The 23,697-nt window shown below is 47.2% G+C and overlaps 1 protein-coding gene across 14 annotated transcripts in view; it reads right to left on the bottom strand.

The window, feature by feature from the left end:
* Positions 1 to 18,809, bottom strand: part of LOC116353015 (methionine-R-sulfoxide reductase B3-like) — a 40,263-nt gene extending 21,454 nt beyond the window's left edge. Inside the window, exons 1-5 of one of the 14 annotated variants that reach the window (XM_031815324.1) lie at positions 18,416 to 18,796; positions 13,280 to 13,326; positions 10,649 to 10,789; positions 9,882 to 9,962; positions 971 to 1,079 (exon numbers count right to left, since the gene is read on the bottom strand). In XM_031815324.1, coding sequence (XP_031671184.1) covers positions 971 to 1,079; positions 9,882 to 9,962; positions 10,649 to 10,751 — 293 coding nt within the window. In that variant the 5' untranslated portion in view covers positions 10,752 to 10,789; positions 13,280 to 13,326; positions 18,416 to 18,796. Of the gene's footprint in view, positions 1 to 970; positions 1,080 to 9,339; positions 9,764 to 9,881; positions 10,578 to 10,648; positions 10,790 to 13,279; positions 13,327 to 16,346; positions 16,489 to 17,284; positions 17,375 to 18,415 lie in introns of those variants that run through there. The other 13 variants (XM_031815323.1, XM_031815321.1, XM_031815329.1 and 10 more) reach the window with 13 other exon arrangements.
* Positions 18,810 to 23,697: the final 4,888 nt, after the last annotated feature.

Below are 23,697 nucleotides of genomic sequence, written 5' to 3'. Positions count from 1 at the left end.
GGGTCAGTGGACTGTATACTGTAGGCTTTTGGGGGGGGGGGCTTTACTGTACAGTGCCTTTGGAAAGTATTCAGACCCATTGACTTTTTTGTTACGTTACAGTCTTAATCTAAAATTGGATTCAAATAAAACAATTTCCTCATCAATCTACACACAATACCCCATAATGACATCACAATACCCCATAATGACATCACAATACCCCATAATGACATCACAATACCCCATAATGACATCACAATACCCCATAATGACATCACAATACCCCATAATGACATCACAATACCCCATAATGACATCACAATACCCCATAATGACAAATCAAAAACACGTTTTTGATGTGGAAAATGTGGAAAATGTCAAGGGGTCTGAATACTTTCCAAATGCCCTGTAGGCTGTAGACTTTTGGGGTCCCTATAGTGTAGGCTTTGGGGGTCCCTATACTGTAGGCTTTGGGGGTCTCTATACTGTAGGCTTTGGGGGTTTCTATACTGTAGGCTTTGGGGGTCCCTATACTGTTGGCTTTGGGGGTCCCTATACTGTAGGCTTTGGGGGTCCCTATACTGTAGGCTTTGGGGGTTTCTATGCTGTAGGCTTTGGGGGTCCCATATTGTAGGCTTTGGGGTCCCATATTGTAGGCTGTGGGGGTCCCATACTGTAGAATTTGGGGGTCCCTATACTGTAGGCTTTGGGGGTCCCTATACTGTAGGCTTTGGGGGTCCCTATACTGTTGGCTTTGGGGGTCCCTATACTGTAGGCTTTGGGGGTTTCTATACTGTAGGCTGTGGGGGTCCCATACTGTAGGCTTTGGGGGTCCCTATACTGTTGGCTTTGGGGGTCCCTATACTGTAGGCTTTGGGGGTCCCCATACTGTAGGCTTTGGGGGTCCCATACTGTAGGCTTTGGGGGTTCCATACTGTAGGCTTTGGGGGTCCCATACTGTAGGCTTTGGGGGGGGGGGGGGCTATACCTCTCCGTTCCTTTCTCCTGGGTGACATGGAACTGAATGGGGGAGAGACGTTTCTTCAGCTCCTCCTGAGAGAAGGACTTGGGCCATGTCTTCTTGGTCCGGCAGGTTCCTATAGGAGGAGAAGGGAAGAGTCAAGGTCTCAGAACCACTACTGTGGTCAGGGGGAGGGTCTCAGAACCACTACTGTGGTCAGGGGGAGGGTCTCAGAACCACTACTGTGGTCAGGGGGAGGGTCTCAGAACCACTACTGTGGTCAGGGGGAGGGTCTCAGAACCACTACTGTGGTCAGGAGGAGGGAGGGGTGGTGAGGGATGGTGCGTCTCCTCCGTTCTGTCTCCCCCCCTGACCCCTTCTGCCTTTACTAGTCCCTCATCATTATTTATAAATCATCACCACTAGGGCCAGGAGTTTTCCCAGGTCAGGAGAAACTCAGGACCCTAGCTACTCATCACACTCCCCTGTCTAAACAAGATGCTCAGGCACTGCTCTCTCATATCACTCAGGTTCCAGGCAAGACGAGCACACGTTCATCACTTCATCAACATTCAACAATACAATGTCATACAATTTAGTATAAGGGGACTGAGTGGAGCATTGATCGTGACTTCTCTACAGTTAGTGTGTGTGTGTGTGGGGGGTGGGGGGGGTAACAACTCAAATATAGTCTAGGTAAAAATCTCTAGTGGACAGAGAATGTGTAAAAGTCAAAGTTTGTGACCCCAAATGTACTCAAGGTTTCAGTTCTGGGTTAACCCGAGATGACAGGGGGGCTAGATGAGAGGAGGGACAGGGGGGGTTAGATGAGAGGAGGGACAGGGGAGCTAGATGAGAGGAGGGACAGGGGAGCTAGATGAGAGGAGGGACAGGGGAGCTAGATGAGAGGAGGGACAGGGGAGCTAGATGAGAGGAGGGACAGGGGAGCTAGATGAGAGACGGGACAGGGGAGCTAGATGAGAGGAGGGACAGGGGAGCTAGATGAGAGGAGGGACAGGGGAGCTAGATGAGAGGAGGGACAGGGGAGCTAGATGAGAGGAGGGACAGGGGAGCTAGATGAGAGGAGGGACAGGGGAGCTAGATGAGAGGAGGGACAGGGGAGCTAGATGAGAGGAGGGACAGGGGAGCTAGATGAGAGGAGGGACAGGGGAGCTAGATGAGAGGAGGGACAGGGGAGCTAGATGAGAGGAGGGACAGGGGAGCTAGATGAGAGGAGGGACAGGGGAGCTAGATGAGAGGAGGGACAGGGGAGCTAGATGAGAGGCGGGACATGGGAGCCCTATTCCCTATATAGTACACTACTTTAGACCAGAGCCCTATTCCCTATATAGTACACTACTTTAGACCAGAGCCCTATTCCCTATATAGTGCACTACTTTAGACCAGAGCCCTATTCCCTATATAGTACACTACTTTAGACCAGAGCCCTATTCCCTATATAGTACACTACTTTAGACCAGAGCCCTATTCCCTATATAGTACACTACTTTAGACCAGAGCCCTATTCCCTATATAGTTCACTACTTTAGACCAGAGCCCTATTCCCTATATAGTTCACTACTTTAGACCAGAGCCCTATTCCCTATATAGTACACTACTTTAGACCAGAGCCCTATTCCCTATATAGTACACTACTTTAGACCAGAGCCCTATTCCCTATATAGTACACTACTTTAGACCAGAGCCCTATTCCCTATATGGTACACTACTTTAGACCAGAGCCCTATTCCCTATATAGTTCACTACTTTAGACCAGAGCCCTATTCCCTATATGGTACACTACTTTAGACCAGAGCCCTATTCCCTATATAGTTCACTACTTTAGACCAGAGCCCTATTCCCTATATGGTACACTACTTTAGACCATGGCCCTATATAGTACACTACTTTAGACCAGGGCCCTATTCCCTATATAGTGCACTACTTTAGAAGAGTGGAGGCTGTTATAGCAGCAATGTTCCAACATCTAGTGGAAAGCCTTCCCAGAAGAGTGGAGGCTGTTATAGCAGCAATGTTCCAACATCTAGTGGAAAGCCTTCCCAGAAGAGTGGAGGCTGTTATAGCAGCAATGTTCCAACATCTAGTGGAAAGCCTTCCCAGAAGAGTGGAGGCTGTTATAGCAGCAATGTTCCAACATCTAGTGGAAAGCCTTCCCAGAAGAGTGGAGGCTGTTATAGCAGCAATGTTCCAACATCTAGTGGAAAGCCTTCCCAGAAGAGTGGAGGCTGTTATAGCAGCAATGTTCCAACATCTAGTGGAAAGCCTTCCCAGAAGAGTGGAGGCTGTTATAGCAGCAATGTTCCAACATCTAGTGGAAAGCCTTCCCAGAAGAGTGGAGGCTGTTATAGCAGCAATGTTCCAACATCTAGTGGAAAGCCTTCCCAGAAGAGTGGAGGCTGTTATAGCAGCAATGTTCCAACATCTAGTGGAAAGCCTTCCCAGAAGAGTGGAGGCTGTTATAGCAGCAATGTTCCAACATCTAGTGGAAAGCCTTCCCAGAAGAGTGGAGGCTGTTATAGCAGCAATGTTCCAGCATCTAGTGGAAAGCCTTCCCAGAAGAGTGGAGGCTGTTATAGCAGCAAAGGTGGTGGACCAACTCCCTATTAATGCCCAAGACTTTGGAATGAGATGTAGGACGTGTCCACATACTTATGGTCATGTTGAGTAACGAGAAATCTGTCATTAATTTTAACGAGGATTTTAACGAGGATCTTTAGTCGCACAATTTTACATCTAAAACAGTTTGCTGCAGTATTTTCTCAAGTGACATTTTTTTTTGCATGAAAACAATTTGTCTATTTGTTGAATGACATGACAGTTAATTGAAGAATCCATTCTGTTGACCAATGACATGACAGTTAATTGAAGAATCCATTCTGTTGACCAATGACACGACAGTTAATTGAAGAATCCATTCTGTTGACCAATGACATGACAAAGGGGTGTCGACTTCAGCTCCTGAACTTCGATTTGCTTCGAGAGGGGACCCGAAACAACCCGAAACAACCCGAAACAGCCCGAAACAGCCCGAAACAACCCGAAACAGCCCGAAACAACCCGAAACAACCCGAAACAGCCCGAAACAGCCCAAAACTACCCGAAACAACCCGAAACAGCCCGAAACAGCCCGAAACAACCCGAAACAGCCCGAAACAGCCCGAAACAGCCCGAAACAGCCCGAAACAACCCGAAACAGCCCGAAACAACCCGAAACTACCCGAAACAACCCGAAACAGCCCGAAACAGCCCTTGACGAAGCCCGATAACAACAAAAAACGTCACCAAATCATTGTCATAATATGAGCACAAACTTTTCACAACTTTTTTTCCGAATGGGAAGCATGACGACGCCTTTATGGGCGCTATACGGGGAACAGTAAATGCCGTTTTGAATGCAGCCGTAGTGTGCTGCCGGGGCTTCGGTAAAACCATTGTCGTTTCTTTAAAGGATATAACTTTGTTTTTCCATTTCTGGAAAACGTTGGGATTTTCCCCGAGCGGAGCAGGAATCTGGCTGCCGGTGAGGTCGTTCCCGTTTCAGGTTTTGGGGAGGAGGTGTGTGTGGTTTAGAAGGGAGGAGAGGGGGGGGGGGGGTTCTTCTCATGTGGACTATGTGGAGAATTCCTGCCTGTTAGATTGAAACCATATGAATGGAGAAAATACAAGGAGACGTTAAAAGGAGGGGAAGTGAATGGACTCCATTGATGCCCACTTTTCTATGTCCTGTGGGGGGAAAGTTACTTTTTACGCACAAGGGGGTGAACTAGGAAGGGGGTTGGAGTGTGTGTGTGGAATGTTGGTTTAAACTGAAACAGGACTGCCTCCATGTTCTTCCACGACTGACTGACTGTGTGAGGTAAGGGGGGGATGGTAGAGGGTGCTCTCCTACTGACTGACTGAGGTAAGGGGGGGATGGTAGAGGGTGCTCTCCTACTGACTGACTGAGGTAAGGGGGGGATGGTAGAGGGTGCTCTCCTACTGACTGACTGAGGTAAGGGGGGGATGGTAGAGGGTGCTCTCCTACTGGTAAGGGGGGGGGGGGGATGGTGTACTCCCTCCCTCTGTTTTTTGGGAAGGGGTGTAGTGTAGTTATTTATTTTTTACCTTTATTTAACTAGGCAAATCAGTTAAGAACAAATTCTTGTTCTGCCTTGTTGAGGGGGCAGAACGACAGATTTGTACCTTGTCAGCTCGGAGATTCGAGAGATCGGGGATTCGATCTAGCGACCTTTTGGTTACTGACCCAATGCTCTAACCACTAAGCTACCTGCCGCCCCAAAGGACGAGGTCCTACCGAGATGAAAGTAACTGAGGGAAACTACCACTGTTTCCATGTGTCTTCTGAGAGCCAATCAAGAACTCGTCTTGGAATGTGGCCTCTAAGGGCACCATTGGGTGCCATAGGTTCTGGTCAAAAGTAGTGCACTATATAGGGAATAGGGTTCCATAGGGTTCTGGTCAAAAGTAGTGCACTATATAGGGAATAGGGTTCCGGTCAAAAGTAGTGCACTATATAGGGAATAGGGTTCCATAGGGTTCTGGTCAAAAGTAGTGCACTATATAGGGAATAGGGTACCATTAGGGAGGACGGCTGGAATGCGTCCCGTGACTGTAGCCTGGTCCCTGCTCTGATGTAGCTGGGGGTCAACCTTCCAAATTAGCACATTTCTCAGACTTCCTGGATTTTCAACCTCAAGTGTAAATATTGTTTCCTAATTGTAAGCAAGGTTTGTTCTCTGCTACCCCCGCTTGCTTATTTCAACTTGTCAAACTTATGGCTTCTCATTCTCCCAACCTTTTTTTATCTCTTTCCCTCCCTCCCTCCGTCCGTCTGTCCCTCCCTCCCTCTCTCTCTCTCCCTCCCTTTCCATCATCTGTCTCCCTCCCTCTCTCTCTCTCCCTCCCTTTCCATCATCTGTCTCCCTCCCTCCCTCCCGTCTGTCTGTCTGTCTGTGTCTGTCTGTCTGTCCCTCCTTTTCCACCATCTCTCTCTCTCTCTCCCTCCATCTCTCCCTCCCTTCCTTTGTCCGCCTGTCTGTCTCTCTCTCCTTTTCCACCATCTGTCTCTCCCTCTCTCTCCCCCTCCATCTCTCCCTCCCTCTAGGTGGTTCTCCCAACCCAAACAGTCTCTGTGTGGAGCCAGACCGAGCAGAGCGTCAGCGTGGTCTCTGTGTGGAGCCAGACCGAGCAGAGCGTCAGCGTGGTCTCTGTGTGGAGCCAGACCGAGCAGAGCGTCAGCGTGGTCTCTGTGTGGAGCCAGACCGAGCAGAGCGTCAGCGTGGTCTCTGTGTGGAGCCAGACCGAGCAGAGCGTCAGCGTGGTCTCTGTGTGGAGCCAGACCGAGCAGAGCGTCAGCGTGGTCTCTGTGTGGAGCCAGACCGAGCAGAGCGTCAGCGTGGTCTCTGTGTGGAGCCAGACCGAGCAGAGCGTCAGCGTGGTCTCTGTGTGGAGCCAGACCGAGCAGAGCGTCAGCGTGGTCTCTGTGTGGAGCCAGACCGAGCAGAGCGTCAGCGTGGTCTCTGTGTGGAGCCAGACCGAGCAGAGCGTCAGCGTGGTCTCTGTGTGGAGCCAGACCGAGCAGAGCGTCAGCGTGGTCTCTGTGTGGAGCCAGACCGAGCAGAGCGTCAGCGTGGTCTCTGTGTGGAGCCAGACCGAGCAGAGCGTCAGCGTGGTCTCTGTGTGGAGCCAGACCGAGCAGAGCGTCAGCGTGGTCTCTGTGTGGAGCCAGACCGAGCAGAGCGTCAGCGTGGTCTCTGTGTGGAGCCAGACCGAGCAGAGCGTCAGCGTGGTCTCTGTGTGGAGCCAGACCGAGCAGAGCGTCAGCGTGGTCTCTGTGTGGAGCCAGACCGAGCAGAGCGTCAGCGTGGTCTCTGTGTGGAGCCAGACCGAGCAGAGCGTCAGCGTGGTCTCTGTGTGGAGCCAGACCGAGCAGAGCGTCAGCGTGGTCTCTGTGTGGAGCCAGACCGAGCAGAGCGTCAGCGTGGTCTCTGTGTGGAGCCAGACCGAGCAGAGCGTCAGCGTGGTCTCTGTGTGGAGCCAGACCGAGCAGAGCGTCAGCGTGGTCTCTGTGTGGAGCCAGACCGAGCAGAGCGTCAGCGTGGTCTCTGTGTGGAGCCAGACCGAGCAGAGCGTCAGCGTGGTCTCTGTGTGGAGCCAGACCGAGCAGAGCGTCAGCGTGGTCTCTGTGTGGAGCCAGACCGAGCAGAGCGTCAGCGTGGTCTCTGTGTGGAGCCAGACCGAGCAGAGCGTCAGCGTGGTCTCTGTGTGGAGCCAGACCGAGCAGAGCGTCAGCGTGGTCTCTGTGTGGAGCCAGACCGAGCAGAGCGTCAGCGTGGTCTCTGTGTGGAGCCAGACCGAGCAGAGCGTCAGCGTGGTCTCTGTGTGGAGCCAGACCGAGCAGAGCGTCAGCGTGGTCTCTGTGTGGAGCCAGACCGAGCAGAGCGTCAGCGTGGTCTCTGTGTGGAGCCAGACCGAGCAGAGCGTCAGCGTGGTCTCTGTGTGGAGCCAGACCGAGCAGAGCGTCAGCGTGGTCTCTGTGTGGAGCCAGACCGAGCAGAGCGTCAGCGTGGTCTCTGTGTGGAGCCAGACCGAGCAGAGCGTCAGCGTGGTCTCTGTGTGGAGCCAGACCGAGCAGAGCGTCAGCGTGGTCTCTGTGTGGAGCCAGACCGAGCAGAGCGTCAGCGTGGTCTCTGTGTGGAGCCAGACCGAGCAGAGCGTCAGCGTGGTCTCTGTGTGGAGCCAGACCGAGCAGAGCGTCAGCGTGGTCTCTGTGTGGAGCCAGACCGAGCAGAGCGTCAGCGTGGTCTCTGTGTGGAGCCAGACCGAGCAGAGCGTCAGTGTGGTCTCTGTGTGGAGCCAGACCGAGCAGAGCGTCAGCGTGGTCTCTGTGTGGAGCCAGACCGAGCAGAGCGTCAGCGTGGTCTCTGTGTGGAGCCAGACCGAGCAGAGCGTCAGCGTGGTCTCTGTGTGGAGCCAGACCGAGCAGAGCGTCAGCGTGGTCTCTGTGTGGAGCCAGACCGAGCAGAGCGTCAGCGTGGTCTCTGTGTGGAGCCAGACCGAGCAGAGCGTCAGCGTGGTCTCTGTGTGGAGCCAGACCGAGCAGAGCGTCAGCGTGGTCTCTGTGTGGAGCCAGACCGAGCAGAGCGTCAGCGTGGTCTCTGTGTGGAGCCAGACCGAGCAGAGCGTCAGCGTGGTCTCTGTGTGGAGCCAGACCGAGCAGAGCGTCAGCGTGGTCTCTGTGTGGAGCCAGACCGAGCAGAGCGTCAGCGTGGTCTCTGTGTGGAGCCAGACCGAGCAGAGCGTCAGCGTGGTCTCTGTGTGGAGCCAGACCGAGCAGAGCGTCAGCGTGGTCTCTGTGTGGAGCCAGACCGAGCAGAGCGTCAGCGTGGTCTCTGTGTGGAGCCAGACCGAGCAGAGCGTCAGCGTGGTCTCTGTGTGGAGCCAGACCGAGCAGAGCGTCAGCGTGGTCTCTGTGTGGAGCCAGACCGAGCAGAGCGTCAGCGTGGTATTTCATCGAGGACTATGACCAGTCCTTTAAGTGTATTTGTAGCCACAAAACAGCGAATGAAATGAGACCATTCAACAACGTCAGGTCACAGAGGAATTAAACAGGTCAACAGGCTTCTGAAACATGTCTAATGTATGAACAATAAACTAATAAACTAATTATAATAATCTAATAGAGCCATATTAAACCTCTGACATTAGACAAGTACAGGTGTGACGTGAAGAACGTAAAGTTGCTGGTTTTCTAGTCGTCTAAAACCCAAATCTCTCTGGATAAAAGAAGTTGACATTAGCCAAGCAGAAACAGCATTTAAAAAGAAAAACAACACAGTATGTTAGACGCTAAAAGGAAGGCAAGCAGGGAGTTATTCCATTAACCAACTGAAAAGGCAGCGAGGAGGTTTGTAGCTGAGAAGAGCAGTGAGTTATTCCATTAACCAACTGAAAAGGCAGCGAGGAGGTTTGTAGCTGAGAAGAGACGGCTGAGCAGAATGTGAGAAGGGTTGTTATTGACAAACTGCAGTAAAACACCATAATCACCAAGCTTTCAAATAAATACCTTTTTATCTTTTATATTTTCATATTTACAATGTATTTATTATACATGGCAAATACACCTGCCAGCTGTAAATATCCTATGAAAAAGGACTTCAATGCTACAATCATTACCATAATGATCAAATATTAACTTAATAAATACTAATGTAGGTGGGGAGTGTTTTTTCGGCAGGAGACAACAACAAAAAAATCATCACACACACCCTTCATAAAAACATCACACATCTCAAGGAGATTAAAAACCAGAAGAGGGAAGAGCAGAGCACAGCAGACAGGCACACCACATCACACCACACAGCACCCAGCTCAACCTGAAGGGAGCCCACATGGCTTCAGAGTAACAGGCTTGGCATTGGTGATCAGGTGTAGCAGATTGAACCCCGACATGGCTGCTTCTGATTGGCTGCTCCTGTCTGCTGATTGGAGGAGAGAGAGAGAGAGAGAGAGGACACGCCCGACTGACACACCCTGTCTAGGAGGGAGGGATGTAGGGAGGGATGGGGGGGGCTATGCTACTCAGGCTGAGAGAGAGGGGCAGGGAGGGAGAGAGAGAGAGAGAGAGGGGACACGCCCGACTGACACACCCTGTCTAGGAGGGAGGGATGTAGGGGAGGGATGGGGGGCTATGCTACTCAGGCTGAGAGAGAGGGGCAGGGAGGGAGAGAGAGGGGCAGGGAGAGAGAGAGAAGGGCAGGGAGGGATGTACGGGAGGGATGGGGGGCTATGCTACTCAGGCTGAGAGAGAGGGGCAGGGAGGGAGAGAGAGAGAAACAACAACACATAGGTCAAAGGTCACATTTCAATCACTGTACACTGTTAGATGGACAGATAGCCGGACAGACCGACGTCCCACCTTTTTCATGCAGGGCTGATGCTGAAGGACGATTGGTTAACAGGGCTGATGCTGTAAGACGATTGGTTAACAGTGCTGATGCTGTAAGACGATTGGTTAATAGACAGACACACAGAGCCTTGAAGGACAGAGGCCATGTTGAAGACATTGATCCAGAATGAAATATTCCCCTCCATTTGAAGTTGACCCCAGAGGTGAGGATGAGACAGTTATAGGACGACATGGATCAGAATGTTAGGGTCCATTATTACTACAGGAATATACAGAAATGTCATTATTGTTGGTAGGTTATTAAGATAAAGTATCATATAATGTGATGCATGTCTGTCTATAAACCTCTGGACACTACCTGGTTATAGAGGACTGCAGTATGAGTCATAATACCCAGAAAACCTAGAGGTCAAACAGGGAAATGGTTCCAATTGTTTCCCCCCCATTCAATCCCCCCCATCCCCCAGCTGGGATTTTAGAAACCCTTAAAATAAGGGATGTGTGTCTCCTGTAGCCTCACCCTGACGTGGTGTTTTGATTACCATGGAAATCTCTCTCGGACAATTACATTTTTCAAAACAATTGGAACCTTTTTCACTGTTTGATCGCTAGGATTTCTGGGTATTATGACGGCTCCATTGTGGGGCTCTATTTGCTCTGGCTGTAGCACGGGGGACGGGGGGGGGGGGTGTGATGAGACTGGTATCATCTGATTCTACCCCCACCCAGTCCCTCTAACTGGGGGTTATGACAGAGTTAAGTGGTGGTCACTCTACCTAGAAGAGTGGCTATGAGCAGGGCCTTCTGGGGGGTGGTCCTGGTCTGTCTCAGGGACAACTGTAGAGCCACACGGCCCACACGCCTTAGCAGGACAGCCATGGCAGGGCAGGCACACAATCAGAGAAAGACAGACCAAGCTACAGGGAGAGAGAGAGAGAGAGAGAGAGAGAGAGAGAGAGAGAGAGAGAGGGGGAGGAGGTTGTAGCTGAGTAGGAGCGTGGTGTGTGTGATGTTGGACAGTGCCACAGATTTCAGGACCTCACAGGTTACAAAGCAAGCTGTCGTGGCGATACAGAGAGATTGATAGCATGTGTGTGTGTGTGAGTGAGAGTACAGTGAGTTAGTGTGTGGAGGGAGGGACATCTAGTGGTGAATCTGGAGATGTGATTATTAAGCAAGGCTTTACCTGCTGTGTGTGTGTGTGTGTGTGTGTGGTGTATGGTGTGTGGTGTGTGTGGTGTGTGGTGTGAGTGTGTATGGTGTGTGTGTGTATGGTGTGTGTGTGTGTGTGTGTGTATGTGTATGGTGTGTGGTGTGTGGTGTGTGTGGTGTATGGTGTGTGGTGTGTGTGGTGTGTGGTGTGAGTGTGCATGGTGTGTGTGTGTATGGTGTGTGTGTGTGTGTGTATGGTGTGTGTGTGTGTGTGTGTGTGTGTGTGTGTGTGTGTGGTGTATGGTGTGTGGTGTGTGTGGTGTATGGTGTGAGTGTGTATGGTGTGTGTGTGTGTGTGTGTATGGTGTGTGTGAGTATGGTGTGTGTGAGTGTGTGTATGGTGTGTGTGAGTGTGTGTGTGTGTGTGTGTGAGTGTGTGTGTGTGGTGTATGGTGTGTGGTGTATGTTGTGTGTGTCCGAGAGAGAGATGCATAGATGGTTAGAACAAACCAAGCAGCCTCGACATGTTCAGGTAAACTAGAGTTGTAGATCTGTTATTTTCAGAATACTTGTTGAATACTTCAGTATATTAGCCATGACTAAAAAAAGGGCTTGCTGGTTTACTTTGAATTGTTGTTGTTCGGATGAGGAGATAACATTCCTAGGATGAACTCAGCCGTCTACCCGCAGTACCAACATCTACCACCGGGTGGCAGAAGTAGAGAAGGAAACGAGACAACCTTTCAAAAGGTTGACAGCATTGTGTCGGAGGTCCAATCAAAAGGGCTAGCTGTCACTGGATCAAAACCTGAGCCTGAGACATTTATTTGATTTATTATCATTTACAAATAAAATTAAAAATTAAATTTAAAACTGTCCTTAATTCATTTTTAAAACACATTTGCTATCTTTAAATGTTCGGATTTAGGTGAAGATACAGGGCCAGTGTTTCCCCACACTCAGTCCTCAGGGTCCCAAGGGGTGCACGTTTCGGTCCTCAGGAACCCAAGGGGTACACGTTTCAGTCCTCAGGAACCCAAGGGGTACACGTTTCAGTCCTCAGGAACCCAAGGGGTGCACGTTTCGGTCCTCAGGGCCCCAAGGGGTGCACGTTTCTGTCCTCAGGGCCCCAAGGGGTGCACGTTTCGGTCCTCAGGAACCCAAGGGGTACACGTTTCGGTCCTCAGGGTCCCAAGGGGTGCACGTCTCTGTCCTCAGGGCCCCAAGGGGTGCACCTTTCGGTTTGTGCTCCAGCACGACACAGCTGATTCAAATAATCAAAGCTTGATGATTTTAGTTGATTATTTGAAAATCAGCTGTGTAGTGCTGGAGCACAAACCGAAACGTGCACCCCTTGGGGCCCTGAGGACAGAGACGTGCACCCCTTGGGGCCCTGAGGACAGAGACGTGCACCCCTTGGGGCCCTGAGGACAGAGACGTGCACCCCTTGGGGCCCTGAGGACAGAGACGTGCACCCCTTGGGACCCTGAGGACCGAAACGTGCACCCCTTGGGGCCCTGAGGACAGAGACGTGCACGCCTTGGGTTCCTGAGGACAGAGATGTGCACGCCTTGGGTTCCTGAGGACAGAAACGTGCACCTCTTGGGGCCCTGAGGACAGAGACGTGCACGCCTTGGGGCCCTGAGGACAGAGACGTGCACGCCTTGGGTTCCTGAGGACAGAAACGTGCACCTCTTGGGGCCCTGAGGACAGAGACGTGCACCTCTTGGGGCCCTGAGGACAGAGACGTGCACGCCTTGGGTTCCTGAGGACAGAGATGTGCACGCCTTGGGTTCCTGAGGACAGAAACGTGCACCTCTTGGGACCCTGAGGACAGAGACGTGCACGCCTTGGGGCCCTGAGGACAGAGATGTGCACGCCTTGGGTTCCTGAGGACAGAAACGTGCACCTCTTGGGTTCCTGAGGACCAAGTAAGGGGAAACCCTGAAGTAGGCGAAAAGGACCATTTTGTTGTTGAGAAACGACCAAAACAAGCCAAAATACCAGTTCAAAGACCTCGCAGTAACGTAGCTACGTTCATCCAGACAAAACTGGATGAAGCTGAACGCCACAAAAATGTGTGAGGAGGTGGAACGTGATAAACAAAAGTTAGCCGAGCTAGCTGGCTTCTTCTGGAACTAATATAGAACTACTAGGGCCTTATATAGAGCTGAGGCAGAGCTCTGCGGCTGGACTAAAGCTGAGTGCTCTCTCTCCCCCTACAGAGGCAGTCCCAAGGGACCCAGACAACCAACCTTCAGCTCAGCGAACACTGTATTCTGCTCCCAGCACAGCAGCTCTCCTGGAACAACAGAAAGACAAGCCTACTGGTAATATTAGACTGATAGAATACTGTAGTCTACTATTAGACTGATAGAATACTGTAGTCTACTATTAGACTGATAGAATACTGTAGTCTACTATTAGACTGATAGAATACTGTAGTCTACTATTAGACTGATAGAATACTGTAGTCTACTATTAGACTGATAGAATACTGTAGTCTACTATTAGACTGATAGAATACTGTAGTCTACTATTAGACTGATAGAATACTGTAGTCTACTATTAGACTGATAGAATACTGTAGTCTACTATTAGACTGATAGAATACTGTAGTCTACTATTAGACTGATAGAATACTGTAGTCTACTATTAGACTGATAGAATACTGTAGTCTACTATTAGACTGATAGAATACTGTAGTCTACTATTATAAGACTGATAGAATACTGTAGTCTACAATTATAAGACTGATAGAATACTGTAGTCTACAATTATAAGACTGATAGAATACTGTAGTCTACAATTATAAGACTGATAGAATACTGTAGTCTACAATTATAAGACTGATAGAATACTGTAGTCTACAATTATAAGACTGATAGAATACTGTAGTCTACTATTAGACTGATAGAATACTGTAGTCTACTATTAGACTGATAGAATACTGTAGTCTACTATTAGACTGATAGAATACTGTAGTCTACTATTAGACTGATAGAATACTGTAGTCTACTATTAGACTGATAGAATACTGTAGTCTACTATTAGACTGATAGAATACTGTAGTCTACTATTCCACTATTAAACTGATAGAATACTGTAGTCTACTATTCCACTATTAGACTGATAGAATACTGTAGCCTACTATTAGACTGATAGAATACTGTAGTCTACTATTAGACTGATAGAATACTGTAGTCTACTATTAGACTGATAGAATACTGTAGTCTACTATTAGACTGATAGAATACTGTAGTCTACTATTAGACTGATAGAATACTGTAGTCTACTATTAGACTGATAGAATACTGTAGTCTACAATTATAAGACTGATAGAATACTGTAGTCTACAATTATAAGACTGATAGAATACTGTAGTCTACAATTATAAGACTGATAGAATACTGTAGTCTACAATTATAAGACTGATAGAATACTGTAGTCTACTATTAGACTGATAGAATACTGTAGTCTACTATTAGACTGATAGAATACTGTAGTCTACTATTAGACTGATAGAATACTGTAGTCTACTATTAGACTGATAGAATACTGTAGTCTACTATTCCACTATTAAACTGATAGAATACTGTAGTCTACTATTAGACTGAGAATACTGTAGCCTACTATTAGACTGATAGAATACTGTAGTCTACTATTAGACTGATAGAATACTGTAGTCTACTATTCCACTATTAGACTGATAGAATACTGTAGTCTACTATTAGACTGATAGAATACTGTAGCCTACTATTAGACTGATAGAATACTGTAGTCTACTATTAGACTGATAGAATACTGTAGTCTACTATTAGACTGATAGAATACTGTAGTCTACTATTAGACTGAGAATACTGTAGCCTACTATTAGACTGATAGAATACTGTAGTCTACTATTAGACTGATAGAATACTGTAGTCTACTATTCCACTATTAGACTGATAGAATACTGTAGTCTACTATTCTACTATTAGACAGATAGAATACTATTAGAATGATAGAATAGCAGGCTAGAGTATTCTATTATTAGACTCCTGTAGAAAATTGAATCATATTTTTTAAAGTATCCCATCCTATAGGACAGTATCAATCAAAATGATCTTCAAAATTATTAATATATTTTCAATTTGGTACATTTAATTTAGTAGCCTACACTTCCGTTGATGTTTCTTAAGCTTGTCACCAACTATTTAACATGGCTAACGGCTACAGTATGTCCACATGGCTAACGGCTACAGTACGTCCACATGGCTACAGTATGTCCACATGGCTAACGGCTACAGTACGTCCACATGGCTACAGTATGTCCACATGGCTAACGGCTACAGTACGTCCACATGGCTACAGTATGTCCACATGGCTAACGGCTACAGTATGTCCACATGGCTAACGGCTACAGTATGTCCACATGGCTACGGTATGTCCACATGGCTAACGGCTACAGTATGTCCACATGGCTAACGGCTACAGTATGTCCACATGGCTAACGGCTACAGTATGTCCACATGGCTAACGGCTACAGTATGTCCACATGGCTAACGGCTACAGTATGTCCACATGGCTAACGGCTACAGTATGTCCACATGGCTAACGGCTACAGTATGTCCACATGGCTAACGGCTACAGTATGTCCACATGGCTAACGGCTACAGTATGTCCACATGGCTAACGGCTACAGTATGTCCACATGGCTAACGGCGACAGTATGTCCACATGGCTAACGGCTACAGTATGTCCACATGGCTAACGGCTACAGTATGTCCACATGGCTAACGGCTACAGTATGTCCACAAGGCTACAGTACGTCCACATGGCTAACGGCTGCAGTACGTCCACATGGCTAGCGGCTATGTCGACATGGCTAATGACTACCACATGGCTAATAACTATAGTATGTTACCATGGCTAATAACTACAGTATGTTGATGCAGTAGTAGATTGGCAGCATTGGGACTGAGCACAGCAGGCAGGCAAGCAGTGATTATTGTGCTAAGTAACCTTTGTTTTGGACACAATGAACAATAACTGCTGAAGGAGAGGGCCATCCTATCCAAACCCTCTTAAGAAGGCCTGGGCTATCCAAGCTAACAGTCCAAACCCTCTTAAGAAGGACTGGGCTATCCAAGCCCTCTAATGGGTAGGATGTGCTGCCAAATAATGACAGAGACGACAGACCACAGCCAAAGCCAACCAAACAGCAACCTTGTGTTAGTGGTGAATGATGCTGCACATTTTGCTAGTTGATTAGTGGTGATTTTATGATGTTTTAATGGCTTTGTTACGACTGTATTAATGTAAATGAGTGACATTACAGACCGGTTAGAACTGGGCGGCGTAACCTGGTAACTGGGTAGGTAGGTAACTGGGTATTCCATTCATGGACTCCAACTGCTTAAGTACCTATTTTTATTTTACCAGGTAAGTTGACTGAGAACACGTTCTCATTTACAGCAACGACCTGGGGAATAGTTACAGGGGAGAGGAGGGGGAGGAATGAGTCAATTGTAAACTGGGGACGATTAGGTGACCATGATGGTATGAGGGCCAGATTGGGAATTTAGCCAGGACACCGGGGTTAACACCCCTACTCTTACGATAAGTGCCACGGGATCTTTAGTGACCATAGAGAGTCAGGACATTCGTTTTAACGTCCCATCCGAAAGACAGCACCTTACACAGGGCAGTGTCCCCAATCACTGCCCTGGGGCATTGGTATATTTTTTAGACCAGAGGAAAGAGTGCTTCTTACTGGCCCTCCAACACCACTTCCAGCAGCATCTAGTCTCCCAACCAGAAGATACTATCGTCAGTCCCTGGTTGGGGGATTTTTTTACGAGCCCCGACGCTCGTTCTGAACTCAGTCAAAGACACTGTATCTTAGTGCAAGAGGCATTGCTACAGTCCCAGGTTCGAATCCAGACCGCATCACATCTGGCCGTGATTGGGAGTCCCATAGGGCTGCGCACAATTGGCCCAGCGTTGTCCGGGTTTGGCCGGGGTATGCCGTCATTGTAAATAAGAATTTATTCTTAACTGATTTGCCTAGTTAACACAAAGGTTCAACAAAACTTGCGGTACAGTTTTGTAAACTGAGAGAAATCTTTTTTTTAAAACAATGGTTAAATTACAACACACTTTTATAGGGTTACGGTCAGTGTTCCCACACGGCCATATATATATATATATCCATGTTACTGCGCTTGTTTAGGGAAGACAGAGGTGGCCACCTGGGATAACTAGCATGCTTTAAACACCTGTGCGTAAGCTAACTGAGGAGGACGTGCAGTCATCTGGAGACAGCATATGGATCTGGGGCTAAACTGCCACAGTAAGTAGATTTTTCGCTGTTATGAAAGATAAGGGGTATATCAGCATGTGATTGGAAAAACGTTTCACAAGCAATATTTACTGACGTTTCTAAATGTTAAAACACAGCGTGGATATTGTAGTTCCCACGCAGCTAACCGTGGGCGACGCTAACCTCTGAAAACCCTACGGATATAAGAAGGTTTTCCAGACCTAGTAACTGTGTAGGTCCTTAAGGTCGATCCTTATAACCATTTCCTGGATGGTCTGACCATAGAATTATTCTCATTCTAGAATTTCTGTGAATATTTATAATGGGTTTGACTGGCATCCAACTCAAGGTGAAACACCACTTCTTACACATGAAGAATTAACTCTCAGCCAGTCAATAATAAGAATATAATACAGTAGGCGTATGTTCTAGATTACGTTCTAAATACTCATGCCGTGGTTTATTACCAACTATGCTTATAACGGAGGCTGCAGTGAATGAACTGACATTAAACTTGGTTCGAGCTATTTCTAGTACCGTTTTGCCTTCATAAGCAAAGGCTGACAAGTGCGCCATATTAAAACTGCCATAGACTACAGTCAGTATAGACTACAGTCAAGTGGTCAGCTCTTCTGTAACGTCTGGTCTATTAACTTACTGTAACATAACTAGCTATGTTTCTAATGTATCCGATTACACTGGCGCTGGATACAACACTTGTTTACCTTTTTAATATAATGTATTCACCAAGAACTGTTGTCACGTTCAAGCGTCAAATGTCTTTACAGCAAAGGCAACATTTTAGCCTACAAGTGCATGACTGTGTATTATAACTGAATAGGCTATTTCAGCAACTGGTGTCCCACTCAAAACGAGCCCGTATTGTTATCTAGGCTATCAAATGACAAGGACATTGTTTGTTATGGACAGTGGAACGGTCAACAAGCGCCACTTATCCCGAGCAGAAAACTCTGGAAACAAAATGACATTTAAAAACAACACGACAATCTTTACACAGACTCGAATATTTATCATGCGATTGCAACAGTTAGTAAATCAACTACGAATCGAAATGTCGTTCACATACCTGTAAAAAGTAGCAGGGACAACAAAGTAATGCAGATCGTCAACCCACTGGCAGACGGGCGGTCCGTCCCGTGTCCGTGCATTAGCTGTGAACACAACTCAGTGAGACGAGAGAAACGGACAACACACCGCTGGCCTGTCTGAGGGGTTGTCACTATATGGCCAAGCTGCAAAACCCGGAAGTTCTACAATTTTATCGTCTTTAAAAATCGGATTTCAAAACTAACGCTAACATTAACCATACTCCTAAACGTGTGCCTGACCTACGCTTAAATGAAGAGCAAAAAGCGAATTGACGTCTTCATACATTTTCACGATTTATGCCAATTTCGACTTTGCAGCTTGGCACTATAGTGGGAAATGTCTACTGTGGACTTCTTAGTTAGGTAATGACTGGTGCATTGTGGGATAGATTCCAGCGCCACAGGCACATATCTCCAAATATGAACAAGAGCAAAATCAGATTACGCGAAGTTGAGTCCATACAGTAGGATCAAGCCAAACTAGCAGACTATTTAAAGCCAAACTAGCAGACTATTTAAATGAGTTCTCTTACTACTGGCTCTCGTGCCTGGAAACATGGACTATTACAATGGATTGTTACTACAGCAGATTGGAAAGCGAGTCCAATGAGAGAAATAGACTGGAATATAATAGCATAGCACGGTTAGAATAGTGAGAGAGAATAGCAGAGCACTGTTAAAATAGTGAGTTAGAATAGCATAGCACTGTTAGAATAGTGAGTAATTATAGCATAGCACAGTTAGAATAGTGAGAGAGAATAGCATAGCACTGTTAGAATAGCATAGCACTGTTAGAATAGTGAGTTAGAATAGCATAGCACTGTTATAATAGTGAGAGAGAATAGCAGAGCACTGTTAGAATAGTGAGAGAGAATAGCAGAGCACTGTTAGAATAGAATAGCACTGTTAGAATAGAATAGCACTGTTAGAATAGTGAGTTAGAATAGACTATTCCTACTGTTTGATTCTGGAGGTGAAGAAGAGGCCCAATCCAATGACAATAGATGATCAGTGTGTTCACCCCACTCCTTGAATGACTGAAATAAGACCGCTTACTGCTGTAAATTCATGTTGGACAGCCTGGCTCCTTCCCTGGTTCCAGCATTGTCCATGTGTGTTTGGACAGCCTGGTTCCTTCCCTGGTTCCAGCGTGTTTGGACAGCCTGGTTCCAGCATTGTCCATGCGTGTTTGGACAGCCTGGTTCCTTCCCTGGTTCCAGCATTGTCCATACGTGTTTGGACAGCCTGGTTCCTTCCCTTGTTTCTGCATGTAACATGACACTGTAAAGTCCATGGAGAATAAGAACACCTCCTCCCAGCTGCCCACTGCACTGAAGATAGGAAACACTGTCACCACTGATAAATCCACCATAATTGAGAATTTCAATAAGCATTTTTCTACGGCTGGCCATGCTTTCCACCTGGCTACTCCTACCCCGGACAACAGCACTGCACCCCCAACAGCAACTCGCCCAAGCCTTCCCCATTTCTCCTTCTCCCAAATCCATTCAGCTGATGTTCTGAAAGAGCTGCAAAATCTGGACCCCTACAAATCAGCCGGGCTAGACAATCTGGACCCTTTCTTTCTAAAATTATCTGCCGAAATTGTTGCCACCCCTATTACTAGCCTGTTCAACCTCTCTTTCGTGTCGTCTGAGATTCCCAAAGATTGGAAAGCAGCTGCGGTCATCCCCCTCTTCAAAGGGGGGGACACTCTTGACCCAAACTGCTACAGACCTATATCTATCCTACCGTGCCTTTCTAAGGTCTTCGAAAGCCAAGTCAACAAACAGATTACCGACCATTTCGAATCTCACCATACCTTCTCTGCTATGCAATCCGGTTTCAGAGCTGGTCATGGGTGCACCTCAGCCACGCTCAAGGTCCTAAACGATATCTTAACCGCCATCGATAAGAAACATTACTGTGCAGCCGTATTCATTGATCTGGCCAAGGCTTTCGACTCTGTCAATCACCATATCCTCATCGGCAGACTCGACAGCCTTGGTTTCTCAAATGATTGCCTCGCCTGGTTCACCAACTACTTCTCTGATAGAGTTCAGTGTGTCAAATCGGAGGGTCTGCTGTCCGGACCTCTGGCAGTCTCTATGGGGGTGCCACAGGGTTCAATTCTTGGACCGACTCTCTTCTCTGTATACATCAATGAGGTCGCTCTTGCTGCTGGTGAGTCCCTGATCCACCTCTACGCAGACGACACCATTCTGTATACTTCCGGCCCTTCTTTGGACACTGTGTTAACAACCCTCCAGGCAAGCTTCAATGCCATACAACTCTCCTTCCGTGGCCTCCAATTGCTCTTAAATACAAGTAAAACTAAATGCATGCTCTTCAACCGATCGCTACCTGCACCTACCCGCCTGTCCAACATCACTACTCTGGACGGCTCTGACTTAGAATACGTGGACAACTACAAATACTTAGGTGTCTGGTTAGACTGTAAACTCTCCTTCCAGACCCATATCAAACATCTCCAATCCAAAGTTAAATCTAGAATTGGCTTCCTATTTCGCAACAAAGCATCCTTCACTCATGCTGCCAAACATACCCTTGTAAAACTGACCATCCTACCAATCCTCGACTTTGGCGATGTCATTTACAAAATAGCCTCCAATACCCTACTCAACAAATTGGATGCAGTCTATCACAGTGCAATCCGTTTTATCACCAAAGCCCCATATACTACCCACCATTGCGACCTGTACGCTCTCGTTGGCTGGCCCTCGCTTCATACTCGTCGCCAAACCCACTGGCTCCATGTCATCTACAAGACCCTGCTAGGTAAAGTCCCCCCTTATCTCAGCTCGCTGGTCACCATAGCATCTCCCACCTGTAGCACACGCTCCAGCAGGTATATCTCTCTAGTCACCCCCAAAACCAGTTCTTTCTTTGGCCGCCTCTCCTTCCAGTTCTCTGCTGCCAATGACTGGAACGAACTACAAAAATCTCTGAAACTGGAAACACTTATCTCCCTCACTAGCTTTAAGCACCAACTGTCAGAGCAGCTCACAGATTACTGCACCTGTACATAGCCCACCTATAATTTAGCCCAAACAACTACCTCTTTCCCAACTGTATTTAATTTTTATTTATTTATTTATTTTGCTCCTTTGCACCCCATTATTTTTTATTTCTACTTTGCACATTCTTCCATTGCAAAACTACCATTCCAGTATTTTACTTGCTATATTGTATTTACTTTGCCATCATGGCCTTTTTTGCCTTTACCTCCCTTCTCGCCTCATTTGCTCACATTGTATATAGACTTGTTTATACTGCATTATTGACTGTATGTTTGTTTTTACTCCATGTGTAACTCTGTGTCGTTTTATCTGTCGAACTGCTTTGCTTTATCTTGGCCAGGTCGCAATTGTAAATGAGAACTTGTTCTCAACTTGCCTACCTGGTTAAATAAAGGTAAAATAAATAAATAAATAAAAAATGTTTGGACAGCCTGGTTCCTTCCCTTGTTTCTGCATGTTTGGACAGCCTGGTTCCTTCCCTTGTTTCTGCATGTTTGGACAGCCTGGTTCCAGCATTGTCCATGCGTGTTTGGACAGCCTGGTTCTTTCCCTGGTTCCAGCGTGTTTGGACAGCCTGGTTCCAGCATTGTCCATGCGTGTTTGGACAGCCTGGTTCTTTCCCTGGTTCCAGCATTGTCCATGCGTGTTTGGACAGCCTGGTTCTTTCCCTGGTTTCTGCGTGTTTGGGGGGGTTGACTCAGACACCTCAATTGGTGGGTCAGGAAGCATAGTGGACAAAGGCACAGCTGTTGGACAGGTTCTGCACTGAGGGGGGGGGTGGGTTGGGGTGAGGTAGAGGACACCTTCCATTTCCATATAGGAGAAGATATAGAGAGAGAAAGCTGTGGAACAACACACACACACACACACCATTAGCAGTCTTCACTGCACAACCGATTATAAAACATACAAGTCTAATTATGTAGAGCAGTGACGAAGAAGTAATAATCTTTAATCAGAGATTATATATATATATATATATATATATATATTTTTTTTTTTTAACAAGACAATTAAGTGACCAATTACATTAACATCTGAACCTTTTAAAATGTCTGGACATTATTGGACAAATTCAGTGTCATGTGACTTGAGGGGGGGGTCGTGATAGGTCAATGTGAATGATACAATAGGAATTAAACGTCTTCTGCATATAATAATAGTACATATTGAAAATGTACAACGTTGACATAAACGAGAGAAAGAAACGTCATTTAAGGGGGGAGCAGCTGATAGTTGAAGCAGCAAGTGTCACCTTGGACCGTAGAGAAGTAACACACAGATAGGTTTAGAAAATTCTGGAAACTTTACCCAAATTCCTCAGAAATGTCGGTTGGAAGATAGCCGGAATTAAGAGGGAATAAGCAGAACACACCAAAATCCTTTTAAAAAAAACGGGATTTCTGGAAAATGTGTTTTTTTTTTGTAAGCCGCACACACAGACCAAACATGTACATTCACTCACTTTATACAATCTCATATCATTTCTTATAAATTTCTTAAGAAGAAAAACAACCTTTGGGTGCATCACTGGTATTCACCATCAGGCTGGTGACAATTAATACAAAAATATTTTAAAAAAAGAAGATCACCATTACCCATGATGCACCACACAGGAAAGTACAGTCAGCAACAAAAAAAAAACTGGCTTCCATTTTGAACGTAGTTTATTTTGTACATATTCAGCTCTGTGCAGTGGAATACAACTGTTTAATGTAAGAAGGTCATTCTGTAAATGGGAAGGAGAGTAAAGCAGAAAGTATCTAAACATTTTTTTTAAAACTACCCAAAACAACAACCTGACTTGAATTTAAAATGTTAAAAAAAATACTGGGTAGGTCCCCAAATGGCACCCCTGGTCACCATAAGGCTCGAGTCAAAAGTAGTGCACTACATAGGGAATAGGGTGCCATTTGGGGACACACTCTGGTGGGGGGGGGGGGGGGGGGGGGGGAAGCATATTGTTGGACGCACTCTGGTGGGGGGGGGCAGGAAAGCATATTGTTGGACACACACTGGTGGGGGGGGGGGGGAAAGCATATTGTTGGACGCACTCTGGGGGGGGGGGGGGGCAGGAAAGCATATTGTTGGACACACTCTGGTGGGGGGGGCAGGAAAGCATATTGTTGGACACACTGGTGGGGGGGGGGGGCAGGAAAGCATATTGTTGGACACACTGGTGGGGGGGGCAGGAAAGCATATTGTTGGACACACTCTGG

The sequence above is a fragment of the Oncorhynchus kisutch genome, unplaced genomic scaffold (assembly GCF_002021735.2).
Source record: "Oncorhynchus kisutch isolate 150728-3 unplaced genomic scaffold, Okis_V2 Okis09a-Okis19a_hom, whole genome shotgun sequence".
Lineage (NCBI taxonomy): Eukaryota > Metazoa > Chordata > Actinopteri > Salmoniformes > Salmonidae > Oncorhynchus > Oncorhynchus kisutch.
This window is presented reverse-complemented; position numbering and strand designations above follow the sequence as displayed.